This window comes from Trichechus manatus, unplaced genomic scaffold, assembly GCF_000243295.1.
Source record: "Trichechus manatus latirostris isolate Lorelei unplaced genomic scaffold, TriManLat1.0 scaffold00022, whole genome shotgun sequence".
NCBI lineage: Eukaryota > Metazoa > Chordata > Mammalia > Sirenia > Trichechidae > Trichechus > Trichechus manatus.
In genome coordinates, this window is record NW_004443958.1 from 18,829,432 (window position 1) to 18,845,453 (window position 16,022).

Here is a 16,022-nt window from a genome sequence, read left to right on the forward strand (position 1 = left end):
TAATTTGGGAAATATGAAATGCAATACAGATAATATATTCAATCATGACACTTACTGAATATCTACTATGTGTTAGGTGCTCTGCTAGGGCCTTTGCATTCAAAGAAGCATTTGAGCGTGGATACTTGTCCTGGAGGAGCTCAGAGTTGAGAGTAGGAGGCAAAGATAAAAATCACTCATTAAAATATAGTATGATAGATGTACTGATGGAAACATGTGCAGAGGATTTATAGAACTAAAAGCAGAGCAAATTCAGTTTACGTGAATCTGATAAATCAGTTAGTTTCTAATTATTGAGGCAGAGTCTTCCTTTTTCAGTCTCAAAAGATGACAAATAAGTCTTCTATGCTACAGTGAACTATATTATCATAACTTTATGGATTCTGACCCAGCAGTCAAGTTAAATATGGACCCAGTACACATTGTTTAGTGTAGGCAAGGTTAGATAGGTAGAAAGTTTTTGTTAATCTTTATATGCATAGACACATTTTGTGTGGTTACTACCAGAGATTCAAACAGTGAGTTGCTCGTAATGCCCAGAAAATATTCGTTGGTATAGCTAGTGCAGGACCAGGCAACGTTTCATTCTGTTGTACATAGGGTTGCTGTGCGTTGGAGCTGACTTGAAGCCACCTAACAACAGCATAGCTAGGAGACTTTCTTATTTAGATATTTCTCATTTACTTTTTGTCCTCCAAACGGATTAGTTCATAAATAGTTATATCTGATTATTTAGAAGATACTAACAATCTCTGTTGAGAAGTACGAGAATTGATTTCGAGTACATAATATTGGAAAAGTGTCTCTGCTCGGGGTTTCTTACAGGCCCCACCGTCCTGGAAGTCTTTAACACCTTACTGAAACACCTGCGTCTCAGTGTTGACTTTGAAGCCAGTGATTTACAGGGGAGCTCTGCCTGCAGTACCGCATTAAGCACAAGTTCCAAAGACAGTGATGAGAAGATCGTGCAGAACGCTATCATTCAAACAATAGGTGAGTAAATTTCACTTTTCAAACCTATTAGGTAAAACCGTGATTTTTGAAAAAGCTATGACGTAAGGTACTTGACTCTTAGAGTACATCTGTCAAAGATGAATGATAGGTTAGACTTTTAAAAGGACTTTTTGAAAATAAACAAGCATGTTTGTATATATTTGTGTGAAGCAAGCAAACTGTTTTTCTAGTTTAAACACTACCCCCTATATCTTCTTTAGAATAGCCAGATCATATTTTAATGTCACTACATGATTGCTATGATAATTTCAAAATTGGATTGTGTTTCTGGGGTTTAGTTCCTAATTTCTAAGGTTACTAGTAGTTTCTTTAATAGTAAAGTCATATAAATTTATCCTGGAGCTTGGTTTATGCCTTTTATATGGATAATTTTCCCACTTGTTGGCTACTTGTTCATAATAGGGATATTTAATACAAATTTTCTCTCGATCGTCTTGTTTCTAAGCTTTGCTGTATGTGCATGCATACGTGTATGAATCTCTGTTCAGCACCTTTTTATTGACAATACTGTCACGGTGTGTAAGGACTTCAGGATGCAAGGGGCTGTCACCTGTGGAGACTTTGGGTGATCTGCTCAGTGCAGTACCACCACTTCATCTAGTTATAGCCTACCAGGCACATAGAAATTGTCCTCAGGTGGGCAAAGGCCCAGGTGTGTCTTGTTTAATACACTTCCTAACACACAGTAGGTGCTTAAGAAAGATTTTTGGATTGATTGAAAAGACAAAAGTATAATAAAATTCAATATTACCATGAATCTCAAAAAAGAGACAGTCTCGTTATTGTTAAAAACAGTGCTAGTATAGTGAACCTAGGTTCTGTGATGACTCAAGTTTATTTGGATTATTTGTGGATTGTCTGTGATATTCTAAGATGATATACCAAATCAGCTGATTTGATTTTCACAGAATTAATTTAAATTGCTTTAGTGACTTCTAATTAGTTCAGTGTTACTGTTTCACTGTAGAATATTTACTGTTTCTTGAGTATTTTATTATAAAATGTATATTTAGCAGACTCCAGCAGTCTTTCTGTGACACAACACATTCAGAAGAACATGTGAGAATTAACACATGAGAGAAAAGAAATGCAGTGTGGCACAGTGTGTAAGGTGTTTTTTAATCACACTTCTGATTTCCTTAATCTTCAAGAAGTTCACTGTATTCTGGTAGTTATTAGACTGTGTCGCTGTTCCTGCTGGTGGACCATAGACGGGGACAACTGTAGCTTTTGCACTTTACATTATGAGGCTGTTGGCCAAGTCCTTCTTCCTTTTAAGAACATGTAGATTCCGGCTATGTTTTTTTTTTTGGGTCATGAGTATTTGTTTCAGCAGTTCCAAATAACAAAGGGTATAGAGAGTAAGCTGCTTTTTTTAAAGACTGTGTCTTCACTGTTGATCCTGTTGGACACTTCTGTCTAGTTTTAAATTTGAAACAATAAATTTTAAAGCATAAATTAGTTGCATGTCTGTCCTCCTGTGATTATCCTTAGTTTTTTTTAAGTCTTATCATTACTTAGCATCTGCTGAGCTGGATTCAGTTGATCATATAACTTGGGAGAGAAAATAAAAGTTTCCTTAGGACCATGGTTCCCAAACTTTGCTACACATTGAAATTACCTGGCAGTATTTAAAAAATACTGACGCTTGGGCTTCCACCTCCAGATATTCTGATTTAATTGGTTTGGAATGCAGCCTTGCCATCAGGAGTTTAAAATCTCACCAGATGATTCTAATGTGCAGCAGATTTTGGGAACCATTGGATTGCAGAAACTATTCCACACTTTAGAGAAGCAGGAGAAATAATCATCAATTAATGATCCGAGTGTTGTTGAACACAGGGAAGTATAATGGTGCTTGTTAACTCTCTAAGCTTGTAACACTACAGCTGGTCAATCTTCTGTTAAATATCTATGTTAAACAAAAGTGCATGCTATTTTATGTTCTTGTAGTAATAATTGCTTGGAACAGAAAATTAACATCCAGTTTTGTGAGTGGTTAGGAACATGTCTAACTGGGTGCTTGGAAAGTTAAAAATCACTTATATGGGGGTGTATAGAGTAAAACTAGTATAGGCTTTGGAAATAAAATAAATAGCCCTTTCTTCAAGCCTTAGTATTAGTTGTGTACTTTCTTGTGTGAGTTCTATGCAAGAGGAAACTGAGGCTAATAATAGCTTCTAGGATCATAAGATTGTTGTGAGGATCCAGAGATAATATGTGCAAATTACTTTCTTAGCCCATAACTATGTGATCCGTGTTAGTTAGACTAGTCATACTTTATGCAGATTAAGCAATGTTATGTTCATGGGTTTTTTGATTGAAGGTAGGAAACGTATGTGATAATGGGAGATGATTTTACCTCTAGGCTCAATCAAAATGGTGCATAGAACAGTTTGGGTTTGTATAAATAGATTATTAACTCTGGTAATAACAACTGAAGTGTTAAATTGATCACCGAATTTATTCTTAAAGAAATATTGAAAATGTAAAAGGTTTCTGTAATGGTTATGCTGCATTTTAAGAAATGAACAAAAGCAGCCAAGATTTGATACCTGTTCTGATCCCTCAAAAGAAATGAGAAAGTGTGAAGTTTGAGTAGATGGTAATTAAATGTTGTAAATCTGCTTTTATGACCAGCAGGTAAATCATCAAAAGCAACAGCAGATAAATTTAAAAAATCCTCACAACTTAAGAGTGTGAGAAAATAACAAGTAAATAAGTGGGTTTTTTGTTTTTTTTTTTTTTTTTACATCATTTAAATTATGTTTGTTGAGTTAAACCATGAGGTTAAACTGTAAACCTGGCTTGTTATAAATGACATTCTAAAACATTTGAGCAATCCAATTCAATTTGAGGAATCCAAGATGGTGGGCTAATTACTGACTTTACCAGGACAGGAATTTAGGCTTATAATATATGAACAACTCTTTCATCAGAAATACTACCAAAAGCCTTTTTTTTTTCTTCTTTTCTGAAACTCCAGTCAGCTCAAATTGATGGTTTGCCACTGTAGAATGTATGCAGAATACTGTTTCAGACATTTATTATTTTATCTAAAAATGAGTCCATTATATACCTCTTATATTGTACATGATTAAATGATTTTGGACAAATGTAATTATAATGTTAACAAATACTGAGAGTTTTGGTTAAAACTATTATATTGAAAAATAAACTTTTTCAGTTTGTAACATTTATCTTAATATTTATTACAGGATTTTTTGGAAGTAACCTGCCAGATTATCAGAGGTCAGAAATCATGATGTTCATTATGGGAAAAGTGCCCGTTTTTGGAACAACTACCCATAATTTGGATATCAGTCAACTAGGGTATGCAGTTTCCCTGTGTTCTCAAAATATAAATTTGAACTTAATCTTGGGTTAAATTTCATGTTAAGGAAATCTAGAAAATGTTAGTTATGTCTTTTAATTATTGATAATAGAAGTCCTACAGAAAGCAGTTGGTATTTATTGCTGTAAGTTACTAAGCAGTTGAGTCAACAACATTTGCATGCTTTTGGCAGCAGTTTTTGGTGCATCATAAATTCTCAGACTTTTTATGTCTTATGAAGGACCATCTTATGTGGACCACGTGAAAGGTTTGTTTGGCATTTTATGCACACCTACACATTTAGGCTGAAGCTTCAAGTTTCCTGTAAAATTTTTTTAAATTAATGTTAGAATAGTAAATATGTGGAGTTATTCTTAGAATTCTAGAACTGAAAGTAATTCTAAAGATCAGCTTTTTTTTTTCTTCATTGTACTTTAGATGAAGGTTTACAGAACAAATAATTTGTCATTAAACAGTACACATATTATTTTATGACATTGGTTAACAACCCCACGACATGTCAACACTGTCCCTTCTCAACCTTGGGTTCCCTATTACCAGCTTTCCTGTCCCCTCCCGCCTTCTAGTCCTTGCCCCTGGACTGTTGTGCCCCGTTAGTCTCATTTTGTTTTATGGAGCTGCCTAATCTTTGGCTAAAGGGTGAACCTCGGGAGTGACTTCATTACTGAACTAAAAGGGTGTCCATGGGCCATGCTCTCAGGGTTTCTCCAGTCTCTCTCAGGCCAGTAAGTCTGGTCTTTTTTTTGTGAATTAGAATTTTGTTCTGTGTTTTTCTCCAGTTCTGTCTGGGACCCTCTGTAGTGATCCCAGTCGAGCAGTCAGTGGTGGTAGCTGGGCACCTTCTAGTTGTACTGGACTCAGTCTGGCAGTGGCCATGGTAGTTGTGGTCCATTAGTCCTGTGGACTAATTAAAGATCTGCTCTTCTTGACCCCTCATTTTACAGATTTTATCTGATTTTACAACATGCCAAAGCTTTAGTTTGTGAATATTTTTGTGTGTTTTGCTAATTTAATCAGGAAGTATAATGTCTTATTCTTTAATTTATATGACCATTAATTAATAACCCCTTTTCCATTTGTTAATTCTTGTTTGAATTGTCTGTCCTGTGTATTTACATGTGTTAACTAGATGTTAAATTTGTTAGTAATATTTGCCCTAAGTATTTTCTTTTAATTTGGACTATTTAGTTACGCTTTCATATGATTTTATGCTCATATAGTCCCATACATAGGTCTGTTTGCTTTGAGAATCAATACTCTTGAATTTTTTTTTCTTCTTGTTTGAATATGATCTTTTTTTTTTACACTTAACTCTTTAATTGACATGAAATTTACTTAGAGTACAAAGTGACCTGTGACTTTAACTGTTAAAATCTATTTAGCTAATAAGAATAGAGTTGTAAAATCAGTAAATAATAGCATAAGTAAATGAAGTAATGTAAATGTAAATTAGTACTAACATATTAGTCCTACTACTACTACTAATAATAATAATAGCATTTTATATATTTTAGGGATTTGGGAACAAGGCGAATTCAGATAATGTTGCTGAGATCTTTACTTATGGTAAGGCATGTAAGGCAAGTGAAGGACATACCGATCTTAATTTTTTTGAAAGGTTAAAAGAATAGCTTCACATTGTCAGCTTAATGTCCTTACGTCATGAATATACTGTGTATGCTTACTTTTATTGTGGTTGATATTTTTTGTATATAGAAGTATTATGCTCTTCAATTTCATTTTGATCTTCTGCTTCTTACTGTTCATTCCTCACTTCTATTATTTTACTTGATTCTCATCATGATGAAACGTACAGAGGACAGAAACCATTGCCATTTTTAGATGAAGAAGATGGGCTCAAGAGACTCTCCACGTGAGGAGTTGGGAGTCTCCCCAAGGTCACAGAGCTAAAGAATAGAACTTGGACTTGAAATCCAGTATTTATTATACATGTCACGCTATTTCTTTCACATAGTCACCAAATTGCTCCTTGTTTGGAAAATAATTCTGAAAAATGCAACATTTTCATTCTGAATGCGGGGTGGCTATAAAGAGCTGAAAAGGAAAAGCAAACCCAAAATGTGAGGTCTTGTATTATTTTGTAGTGATCGTATTCATCATTGATTCATCTTCACCTACCCAAATATTCTTAACCTCTCTGAACCTAGCACCTACTTCACAGAAATATGGTAAGGATGAAATTAATACTGTATGTGTACAATGGTGAGCGTTCAGTAAATATGTGCCATTATTAATTTTATTTTCCTTATGAATGATATTTTTGTAACTTCAGTAAAATTCTTCATCACCTACAAATTTCCTTTAAGTTTTTCCTTCAGGTTTTATGCCCATACTTTTTTTCCTTAAGTTTATGGTTCTTATAAAACAATTTCAGAATTTAACCCTAAAGAAGCAATCCTGACAAAGATTTTTTTTGGCTGTTTATCCTCCCTATAACCAGGTAACCTCTGGATACAAAGCCAAGACTATGGTTACGGCACTGCCTGGGTCCTTTCTGGATCCTTTGTTATCGCCATCTCTCATGGAAGACTATGAACTAAGGCAGTTAGTCTTGGAAGTCATGCACAATCTTATGGATCGCCATGATAATAGGGCAAAGCTTCGAGGGATCAGGTAATGTGCCATTTTAAAATGTGCTTAATGATAATTTTTTTTGATTTATAAATTAATGTGTTTATTGTGTTTTTTTTTAAAATCTAAGGCTTTCAGATTCTGTTAATTTAGAGTCTTATTTAATTAGTATTGATATGATTTAATTATTAATGTAGTTTAAGATAGCAAATATTTGAGAGATTTTCAGTGTACTCTTCCCATCATCTCGTCTAGTAGTAGTGATTAGATGCATGAATTTTATTTTGGATGATTTAAATTTAGGAATGGCATTAGGGCAAGATTACTTTATGCAATTCACTGTAATTAAATTCAGTGACTCAGTAATCTCATTACATAGAGGCTTATTTAAAATGTTCATTGAAAATGAATGTTAGATAGTTCAAACTCCTAAGTATGATTTCCTGTGTAAAGTGTTATAATTAAATATACTGTTCATTAAAAATGATACATTGATTGTTTCTAGAATAATACCAGATGTAGCTGACCTAAAGATAAAAAGAGAAAAAATTTGTAGACAAGATGCAAGTTTTATGAAAAAGGTAAGATCATCTTCTGAAAAATAATGCATGATATAAGTTATAATAACCACATGAATTTTTACGTACTTATATATTGATCTCTAACCTTAAAATGAAGCCATATAATTTTGAGTTGACAAGACCTCAAGCCGCCGTCTTCAGCCTCCCCACATCACCACAACGTTCCTGATGGTGTCTCTTCCAGCCTGGGTTGTTGGACTGTTCTTATCATTCTGAATGTTTTCCTTTGAGTAAAAATGACCCCTCTAATTCTTGCCCTATAATTCTTCACCTCCCCCGCCCCCCAAACACACATACCGATTCCCTGTGTAATGCCTCTTTAATGTAGAGAGCTTTTTTTTAAAACAGCTATCCACATTAAATAAACATATAGTGAGTGTTTACTATTATTAGGCATTGTTCTATGCAGTGTTTAGGATATAAAGGTGAACTAGGCAGGATCTCTGCCCTTAGTAAGTGGTATGTAGCTTGATCTTTATTATGATCATGTAAATGTTGTAGGTTCTATTGGCAAATAGCTTAATTTACAAAATCATGATATCTAAAGTTATTGGAGGAGCCCTGGAGGTAGACTGGTTTAGTGATGCCTGCTAACCAGAAGATTGGCAGTTTGAACTCACCAGCACTCCACAGGAGAAAGATGTGACAGCCTGCCCCCAGAAAGATTACAGCCTTGGAAACCCTGTGGGGCAGTTCTACTCTGACCTGTAGGGTTGCTGTGAGTGGGAATCGACTTGATGCAATGGGTTAAAGTTATTTAGCATACTGAGGAAACTTTCTCTGCAGTTATTACTCATCCAAAGCTTGAATACTTAGTATTTTCCAGACACTCATGCTAACTGCTCTCAAGATGTTTACTGTCTTGTTGGCTAAATGGGCCCTGAGCCTTATAGGTTCAGAGAATGATAGTCTTAGGGTTCCACAGGAAGATAGATTCAGCCCCTTACAATCCGTGTTATTTTTTTTGGCTCTTTGCTAGGCTATGTTTTCTTCCTTACAATTTATGTTAAGAGATGCCTCTTCATCTCTAATTCCCTGATAAAACTTGTACTTCCAGATCGGAGAAAACAGATGCTCCCACTCAGTCTCAGTGTATCTACCTGGCCTGACAGGGCTGTTCTCCTAGAGATACATTTCTGAAAGAATATCGCCATATGAAAGGGCTAGGTCTCATTCCTGTTCTATAAAGTCAAGGAATTATGGAGCAAAAAGTGCCCTTTATTATGAAACATAAAATACACCAACATTGTTGAATTGTTTTAAAGTGAACAACAGTATAACCAAAAGCATCCCACATGCCTCATCTTATTTACAGCTCCATTCTCTCCCCTCCAGGTACTCACTCTCCTGGCTTTTGTAGACATTGTTTCTTTTTCTATAGTTTTGCCACCTAAATATATGTCAGTACATCCCTAAACAATATAGTTTAGTTTTTCCAGTTTTTATGTTTATATTTTGTTTAAAAGGAATAATGGGTTCTTTTATGTTTTGTTTATTTCACTCAGCTCTATTTTGGTAAATTTTATACCATGAATTTTGGTAAAATTTACCCTTTCATCCATATAAAAATGCTTATAGTGTTCCATGATATTCATGTAACACAAGTTACTCATTCTCTGTTGACGGACATTTGAATCATTTCCACTTTGGGGTTGTTGTGAATGCTAACATTTTTGGTATATGTGTCATGGTATACGTATATGATACCCATTTCTCCAGGGTTTATACCTAGGAAAGGAATTGCTGAGTCATAGGTTATGTAGTCTTCAAATCTACTAGGTCATGCCAAACCACTTTCCAAAGTGGTTATAGCTATGTATACTACGTTGTTAAGGTACATATTGTTAGGTTTCAGTTTTATCTAATGTGGTGGGTATGTAGTAGGTAATTTTTTTAAAATAAACTTGAATATCTTAAGGACTTAAGGAAAAAAAAAAACCTGTCGCCGTCGAGTTGATACCAACTCACAGCGACCCTATAAGAAAGAGTAGAACTACCCCACAGGGTTTCTAAGGAGCGGTTGGTAGATTCAGACTGCCAACCTTTTGGTTAGCAGTCAAGCTCTTAACCACTGCGTCATAGCACTTAAGGGAACCCACACTCCCATATGTGTAAGCGCTGCTTTAGTGTTTGTTAATGATGTTCAGGGATCATAGGATTCAGGAGTACACTTAGGGTTTGAGAGGGCCCAATACCAAAGACCTTTCCCACCAAATATGGAACCATTTGAGAGCGAGGCAGTCCGACTCTGGATTCAGAAAGGTAGAAACCAATATGCCAACCTCAGAAATAAAGGTATCAGATAGACGAGCATAGCTTTATATGTGTAGCCCAAAAAGGCTTGCTATAACACCTTACCGCAGATTTAAACCTTCTTGACCATCCAGTCCTGGCATAGCAGCGGAGTTGCAGGCCCCCCTTCCAGGGGAGGGACCTTCTTGCTTGTTAGAGAACAGACCAGAATGCATGTTTTTCACCAACAGGCTGGCTTCAAAGAGTCTGAGCTGTTTTTACTCAGCTGCTTGTCCTAAGTTGATCAGTCAGATGAACCTGCTGAGAAAGAGGCCAGGAGTGTGAAGCTGAAGTCCCTTCACATGGGAACTCGCAGTCCTCTAGCTAGTGTTCTTAACCCTGATGTTAGGATCACTTAGAGAGCTTTATGCTTTAAAATGCTGGTGCTTGAGCTTCACCATGGGCCAGTTAAATCGTATTGGCAATGGGGAGGTGGGCAGTGGCAGCAGCAGTGAGGTGTGGGGTAGGCAGGAGCGTGGTCGTCATTCCAGTCTCCCTCCCCGTGATCTTGGTTTACAGCTAGGGTTGAGAACCAGTGCAACAAGTTAACTACTGCATAGTGGTTTGAGTTAGGAAATGTCCTTTTATTTCTGTAGTCTCTCACTTGGCAGTTGGACCTAGACCCAGGAATACTTTCGATAGAAAAGGGTATTGTGTCCTTACCAACACACTTAGATTAGTCTGGTTTAGGCAAAAACCCCTGTGCAGTCCCTGGGGTGTTTCCCTAACCTCTCCGCTACATACAGGCTCTGGACTTGCCTTTGTGTGCTCCGTGCCAAGGCGTCCGAACCTGCAAGTGCTCTTTACCCACCTCACAGGAGACCATTTGTTCCCTAACAGATAACAATGCCCACCTGGTGCCTTTCCCCGTTAATTACACTTGGTAATTCAGTAGTTTTGTTGCATATAGCCTTACCTAAAATGCTCATTGAAATGCATGGTAAATAGTTTAGACTCAAGGCTGGATTGCAGAACTGTCTCATAGCTCTGCCATGCAACTCACTGTTTCTCAGATTGATCTGTAATTTGCTTTTGTTTTTTTTTTTTGAAATTACAGTGAAACCTGTGAGAGCTGGAAGTTGATGGGACTGCCTTGTTTTTCTGGGTCTCACAAGTGTTTCGCCTTTGATAGGGTGTAGTCTTAACTATTTTTCTATTACTCATTTTAGTGGAAGGTATTTGGGTTTTCCTTCTCTGACAGGTTTCCGCCTTATACAGGTTCCGGCTTTCACAGGTTTTACTGTATTACTAGAAACATTTTCATTGTTTATACAAGAACTATTTTTTACTTGCTGTTTTTATTTCAGGCTTGTTCCTCAGCTCTAACATTAGTTGATAGTTGTGTGTTAATGTGCTTGTTCTAATCATTGGAATACAATTTAACCATCTGATCATTAGCTTGAGTTTGACCTCCATGTTATGTAGGAAGATATCTGCTTGGTGGGAAGTTGTATGTATCTGAAGTCTGCCCTTAAGACATTTTAAGCAAAATATGTCTTTTTTCCTCTGTCATTTCCCTTTTCAGAATGGGCAGCAACTATACCGGCACATATATTTGGGCTGTAAAGAGGAAGACAATGTTCAGAAAAACTACGAGCTACTTTATACTTCTCTTGCTCTTATAACTATTGAACTGGCCAATGAAGAAGTGGTTATTGATCTCATTCGATTAGTGATTGCTTTACAGGTAATGATTTCATAACCTTCTCATTGAAGAAAAATTTTTATGAAGCAGCCACCATTTTTAAAGTGTTGTTGCCTTTATCCAAGGACATGGATTTTTAGAGAGGTAGCAAGTTGTCAATCTAAACTACTCGACTATGATCACATTCATTTATTCTTTTAAAAAATATTGAATGAGCACTACCTATGTGCTCAGTGTTGTGATGAAAAAGACAGCCATGGTTCCTAGGCCCATTCTCCTTTCAGTCTAGTGAGGAAGATAGTCATTCATTAGTAATTACATATATTCAGTTGTTCAGTTGGAGCTGTGAAAGTGCTATTTAATAAAAGGACAGTATGCAGTGGACACGTGCATATAACAGAGAACAGGAAAGGCTTTCCTAAGGAAGAGACATTTACTGTGAGCGATTTAACTCCTGTAAATGGCCATGTGTTCTCCTTTCAGTATACCTCTAAAAAATAACTTCTTATAAGGTGACATTTTGGTTAGCATTCCAGACTACACGCAGTGTTCCAGTATAATCAAAGAGAAAACTCTAATGGAGCATAAGACCTTGAACCATTGGATGTGTGTGTTTCTCGTTAAAGGACAGTGTGATTATCAACGAGGATAATTTGCCAATGTTCCAGCGCTGCGGAATCATGGCGCTGGTTGCAGCATACCTCAACTTCGTCAGTCAGATGATAGCTGTCCCTGCATTTTGCCAGCATGTTAGCAAGGTAATATATGTACAAAAGTCCTTGAACTTGATTTTTACCCAAAAAAATGGCTAATTTTTTCTAGTGATGATTATTTTTAATTTTGGTGACTATCAAGTTATTAAAATAATTCCATAAAATATGCAGTGATTAAGTTGGATCTACAGCTAAAACTACACCTAATGTTTTCATATATTTTCCTTGATTCCTGTTATTTTATCAGAATTTTTTTATGTAGTGTTTGAATGGAATACATGGGTTTTTTTAAAAAATAATTTTGTTGTTGTTGAAAATACACACAGCAAAATATACATCAGCGCAACAGTTTCCACACGCACTGTTCACTCAATGACATTGGATTTCCGCTTCAAGTTGTGCATCTGTTCTCACCCTCCTTTTCTGAATTGTTCCTCCCCCATTAACATAAACTCACTGTCCCCTAAACTTCCTGTTTAACCTTTTGAATTGATGTTGTCAGTTTGATCCCACATAGATTTTTAAAAAAAAAAAACTTGCCATCGAGTCAATTCTGACTCTTAGGGACCCTGTGGGACAGAGTAGAACTGCCCCATAGGGTTTCCAAGGTTGTAAATCTTTACAGAAGCAGACTGCCACATCTTTCTTCTGTGGAGTGGCCTGTGGGTTCAAATCACCAAGCTTTAGGTTCTCAGCCGAGTACTTAACCACCACACCGTATAGATAAAAACCCAAACCAAAGCCATTGCTGTCAAGCTGATTCCAACTCATAGTGACCCTATAGGTCAGGGTAGAACTGCCCCATAGAGTTTCCAAGGAGTGTCTGGTGGATTTGAACTGCTGACCTTTTGGTTAGCAGCTGTAGCTCTTAACCACTACACCACCAGGGTTTCCTGGTATATAGATAGTTCTTTAAAAGAGCACAATACTCAGGACATTCTTTACTAATTGTGTTAAACTATTGCTTGGTTTAAAGAAGACTTCAGGGAGTATTTTTGATTTTAGGTTTAAAGATTATCTCAGGGCAGTGGTTTGGTGGTTCATCCAGCCTCAGTGGCTCCAGAAAGTATAGATTCCGTGAGAATTTGAAATTTTGTTCTGTATTTTCCTCTTTTGAAATACATGATTTTCTTAATTTCTTGAATTTCATGTGATTTCCTCATAGATATATTTTTTCCTTTTGAGCCAGTGTGAATCTAAATTTTCTTAAATTATATCGTGTTTTCTTGTTCTTACTGTTTTAATCAATCTACTCGATGCAGATCTCACAAGTTGAATAATTAATGTGCCTCTCAGAGAATTGTCTGATGTCATCTAACTGTATTTAGCTTTTTTCACTAATAACTCATTAAATAATTACTTGTGTAATTTAATATACATTTAAAAGCCCCTAACATGCCAGGCAGAAAAAGTACACTGAAATTTTTATTCCTTAAAGACATCTGTCAGGGTGAACCTCATTTTTATGAAGTTGGCAGTCTTTGCTAAAGGTAAGTTTTTAGTGCATCCTAAGAAATAAAACTCGTTCATTAAATAAACATTTCAGTGCATATTTAATGCCAGCGATTAGAGATACAAATATGGCAAAGGCAGAGCACCCCAGTACAAAGCCAGACCTCACCAGAACATGGCGCCCTCCTGCATCTGCTGCCAGAGGGAGTACAGAAGGCGGAGGAGGTGAGGGCCTCGTGCCCTGGGCTGTGGGTTTCCTATCCCTTCGCAGTATCTTTAGCCACATGTAATACAAGGTGCTAGTGTCATTGTTTTTACTACATGTAATAAGGAGCCCTGGTGGTGCAGTGGTTTAGCGCTTGGCTGCTAACCAGAAGGTCAGTAGTTTGAACCCACCAGCCACACTGCAGGAGAAAGATGTGGCAGTCTGCTTCCGTAAGGATTACAGCCTTGGAAACCCTGCTCTATCCTATAGGGTCACTAGGAGTCAGAATCAACTCAGTGACAAGGGGTTTGGTTATTTAGTTAAATTATCATGATTTTGTTATTGCTACATTTTTTTAAATAATGAATGTGAAAACAAAATGGAGTCTGCGTTTTGGTTCTAACTTAGACTAATTCCAAAATAAAATAAATATATTTCTTATAAATGTTTAAATTTTTTTTTTTTTTTTCCAAAATTTCATAGTAAGGTCATGAGAGGTGAGGTTTTTATTTTTGTTTTGTTTTGTTTTTGGCTGTTTTTCAGGTTATTGAAATTCGAACTATGGAAGCCCCTTATTTTCTGCCAGAGCATATTTTCAGAGATAAGTACACGTATGTTAACTCTTTACATTTTAAGAAAGGGGCACTGACTCGAGAAACCGATCAGTAATGATTATTTAGGAATTTACTATTGTTATAATGATTTTCTGTGCTTGTAATAATCACTGTTTTGTGTATCTGTCATTTAATTCATCTAGCTTCTTTCTCTTTAACATTATAAATGTAGACTCATGCACACATGGTGTCAGTCTTCAATTTAAAAAATAAATAATTTAAAAAATAAACCTTTTTAAATTACAGAGATACATTTCTTAAACATAGCATTTTTTATGTTGGCATATGTAAATGGACACTCCTTTAAGAGAATACAGTATCCCGTTGAAGACTTTCAATAATAATAGCAATACTCATAAAACTGTGGGAGAAGGATATACTAAGGAAAATGTTTAAAAAATCTGTGAATAATGCTTTATTCAAACTTTTTGGCTCTGAAAACAGTTTGGTATAGAAGAAACCAGCATAAAATAGTATCAGGCAGTTTGAAAAGAAAGTAAAATCTTACGTGGTTGGACAAGTGCTTCCTGTCACTTAGCTGGCTAATATATTTTTCATGAACAATCAGTGAGCTACATTTTTAGTTTCTTCTCTCAGTGACTTTCTAATTAGCATGAAAGTTAGAGCTGAATTTAGTGTCCTTCATCATTTAATGTGTGAATACCAACAGAGTAATCTAAGGCTGAATTCACTATTGGAACAACGTCATTGCGGGACAAAAGCAGAATGGTTAACATAAGGGACCACTTACCATGTGTGTTTAAATAGCTCAAATTAGTCTCCTAAAAAATTACAGTATAAGTTGTTTAAATTTAGAATGTGGGAGTTTTTGCTGTAGAATGTTTTGCAATTAATGTACTTTTGTCCAGTAATTTAAATAATACTGAATAATTGTTGTTTTGATCAACCTGACAGGCTTCCAAAGTCTTTAGAGAAGCATGACAAAAATTTGTATTTTCTGACCAATAAGATTGCCGAGTCACTAGGTGGAAGTGGATACAGTGTTGAGAGATTGTCCGTGCCATATGTACCACAAGTAAAAGGTAAGAGGAGGGTGATTAGAACTCTTATGCTAGTGATTGATTATGTTTCAGTAATTTTTATGTCACCAGATTAGCAATGAAAATTAATTCTGATATGTATACTTGCTATATCACAGCTTTTTTCAAATGCTTAACAGTGTGCTCACTTCCATTTCTAAAGTTTGCCCTTGAAAACCTATAGTAAATCACTGAAGATGTTTATGTGATTAGCAAATCGCGTCCTTGAGTCAGTTTTTATTATTATACTTAATATATATATTCCACCACTCCTCTGTCAGGTTGTCATAGTGTGATGGCTTGCATGTTGCTGTGACGCTGTAAGCTATGCCACCGATATTTAAAATACCAGCAGGGTCACCTATGGTGGACAGATTTCAGTGGAACTTCCAGACTAAGATGGACTAGGAAGAAGGACCTGGTGATCTACTTCTAAAAAAAATTGGCCAAGGAAAAGTTTATGAATAGCAGCAGAACATTGTCTGGTATAGTGCTGAAAGATGAGCTTCTCAGATTGGG

The 16,022-nt window shown here is 36.1% G+C and overlaps 1 protein-coding gene across 5 annotated transcripts in view; it reads left to right on the forward strand.

Moving 5' to 3' along the window:
* EFR3A (EFR3 homolog A) overlaps nucleotides 1-16,022 on the forward strand; it is a 101,035-nt gene that overhangs the window by 55,063 nt on the left and 29,950 nt on the right. For all 5 annotated transcript variants that reach the window (XM_023728201.1, XM_004373010.3, XM_023728202.1 and 2 more), the window contains exons 10-18: nucleotides 826-993; nucleotides 4,233-4,347; nucleotides 5,884-5,935; nucleotides 6,831-7,003; nucleotides 7,467-7,542; nucleotides 11,360-11,521; nucleotides 12,106-12,237; nucleotides 14,393-14,460; nucleotides 15,379-15,506. In XM_023728201.1, the coding sequence (XP_023583969.1) occupies nucleotides 826-993; nucleotides 4,233-4,347; nucleotides 5,884-5,935; nucleotides 6,831-7,003; nucleotides 7,467-7,542; nucleotides 11,360-11,521; nucleotides 12,106-12,237; nucleotides 14,393-14,460; nucleotides 15,379-15,506 (1,074 nt within the window). The remainder of the gene's footprint in view (nucleotides 1-825; nucleotides 994-4,232; nucleotides 4,348-5,883; nucleotides 5,936-6,830; nucleotides 7,004-7,466; nucleotides 7,543-11,359; nucleotides 11,522-12,105; nucleotides 12,238-14,392; nucleotides 14,461-15,378; nucleotides 15,507-16,022) is intronic.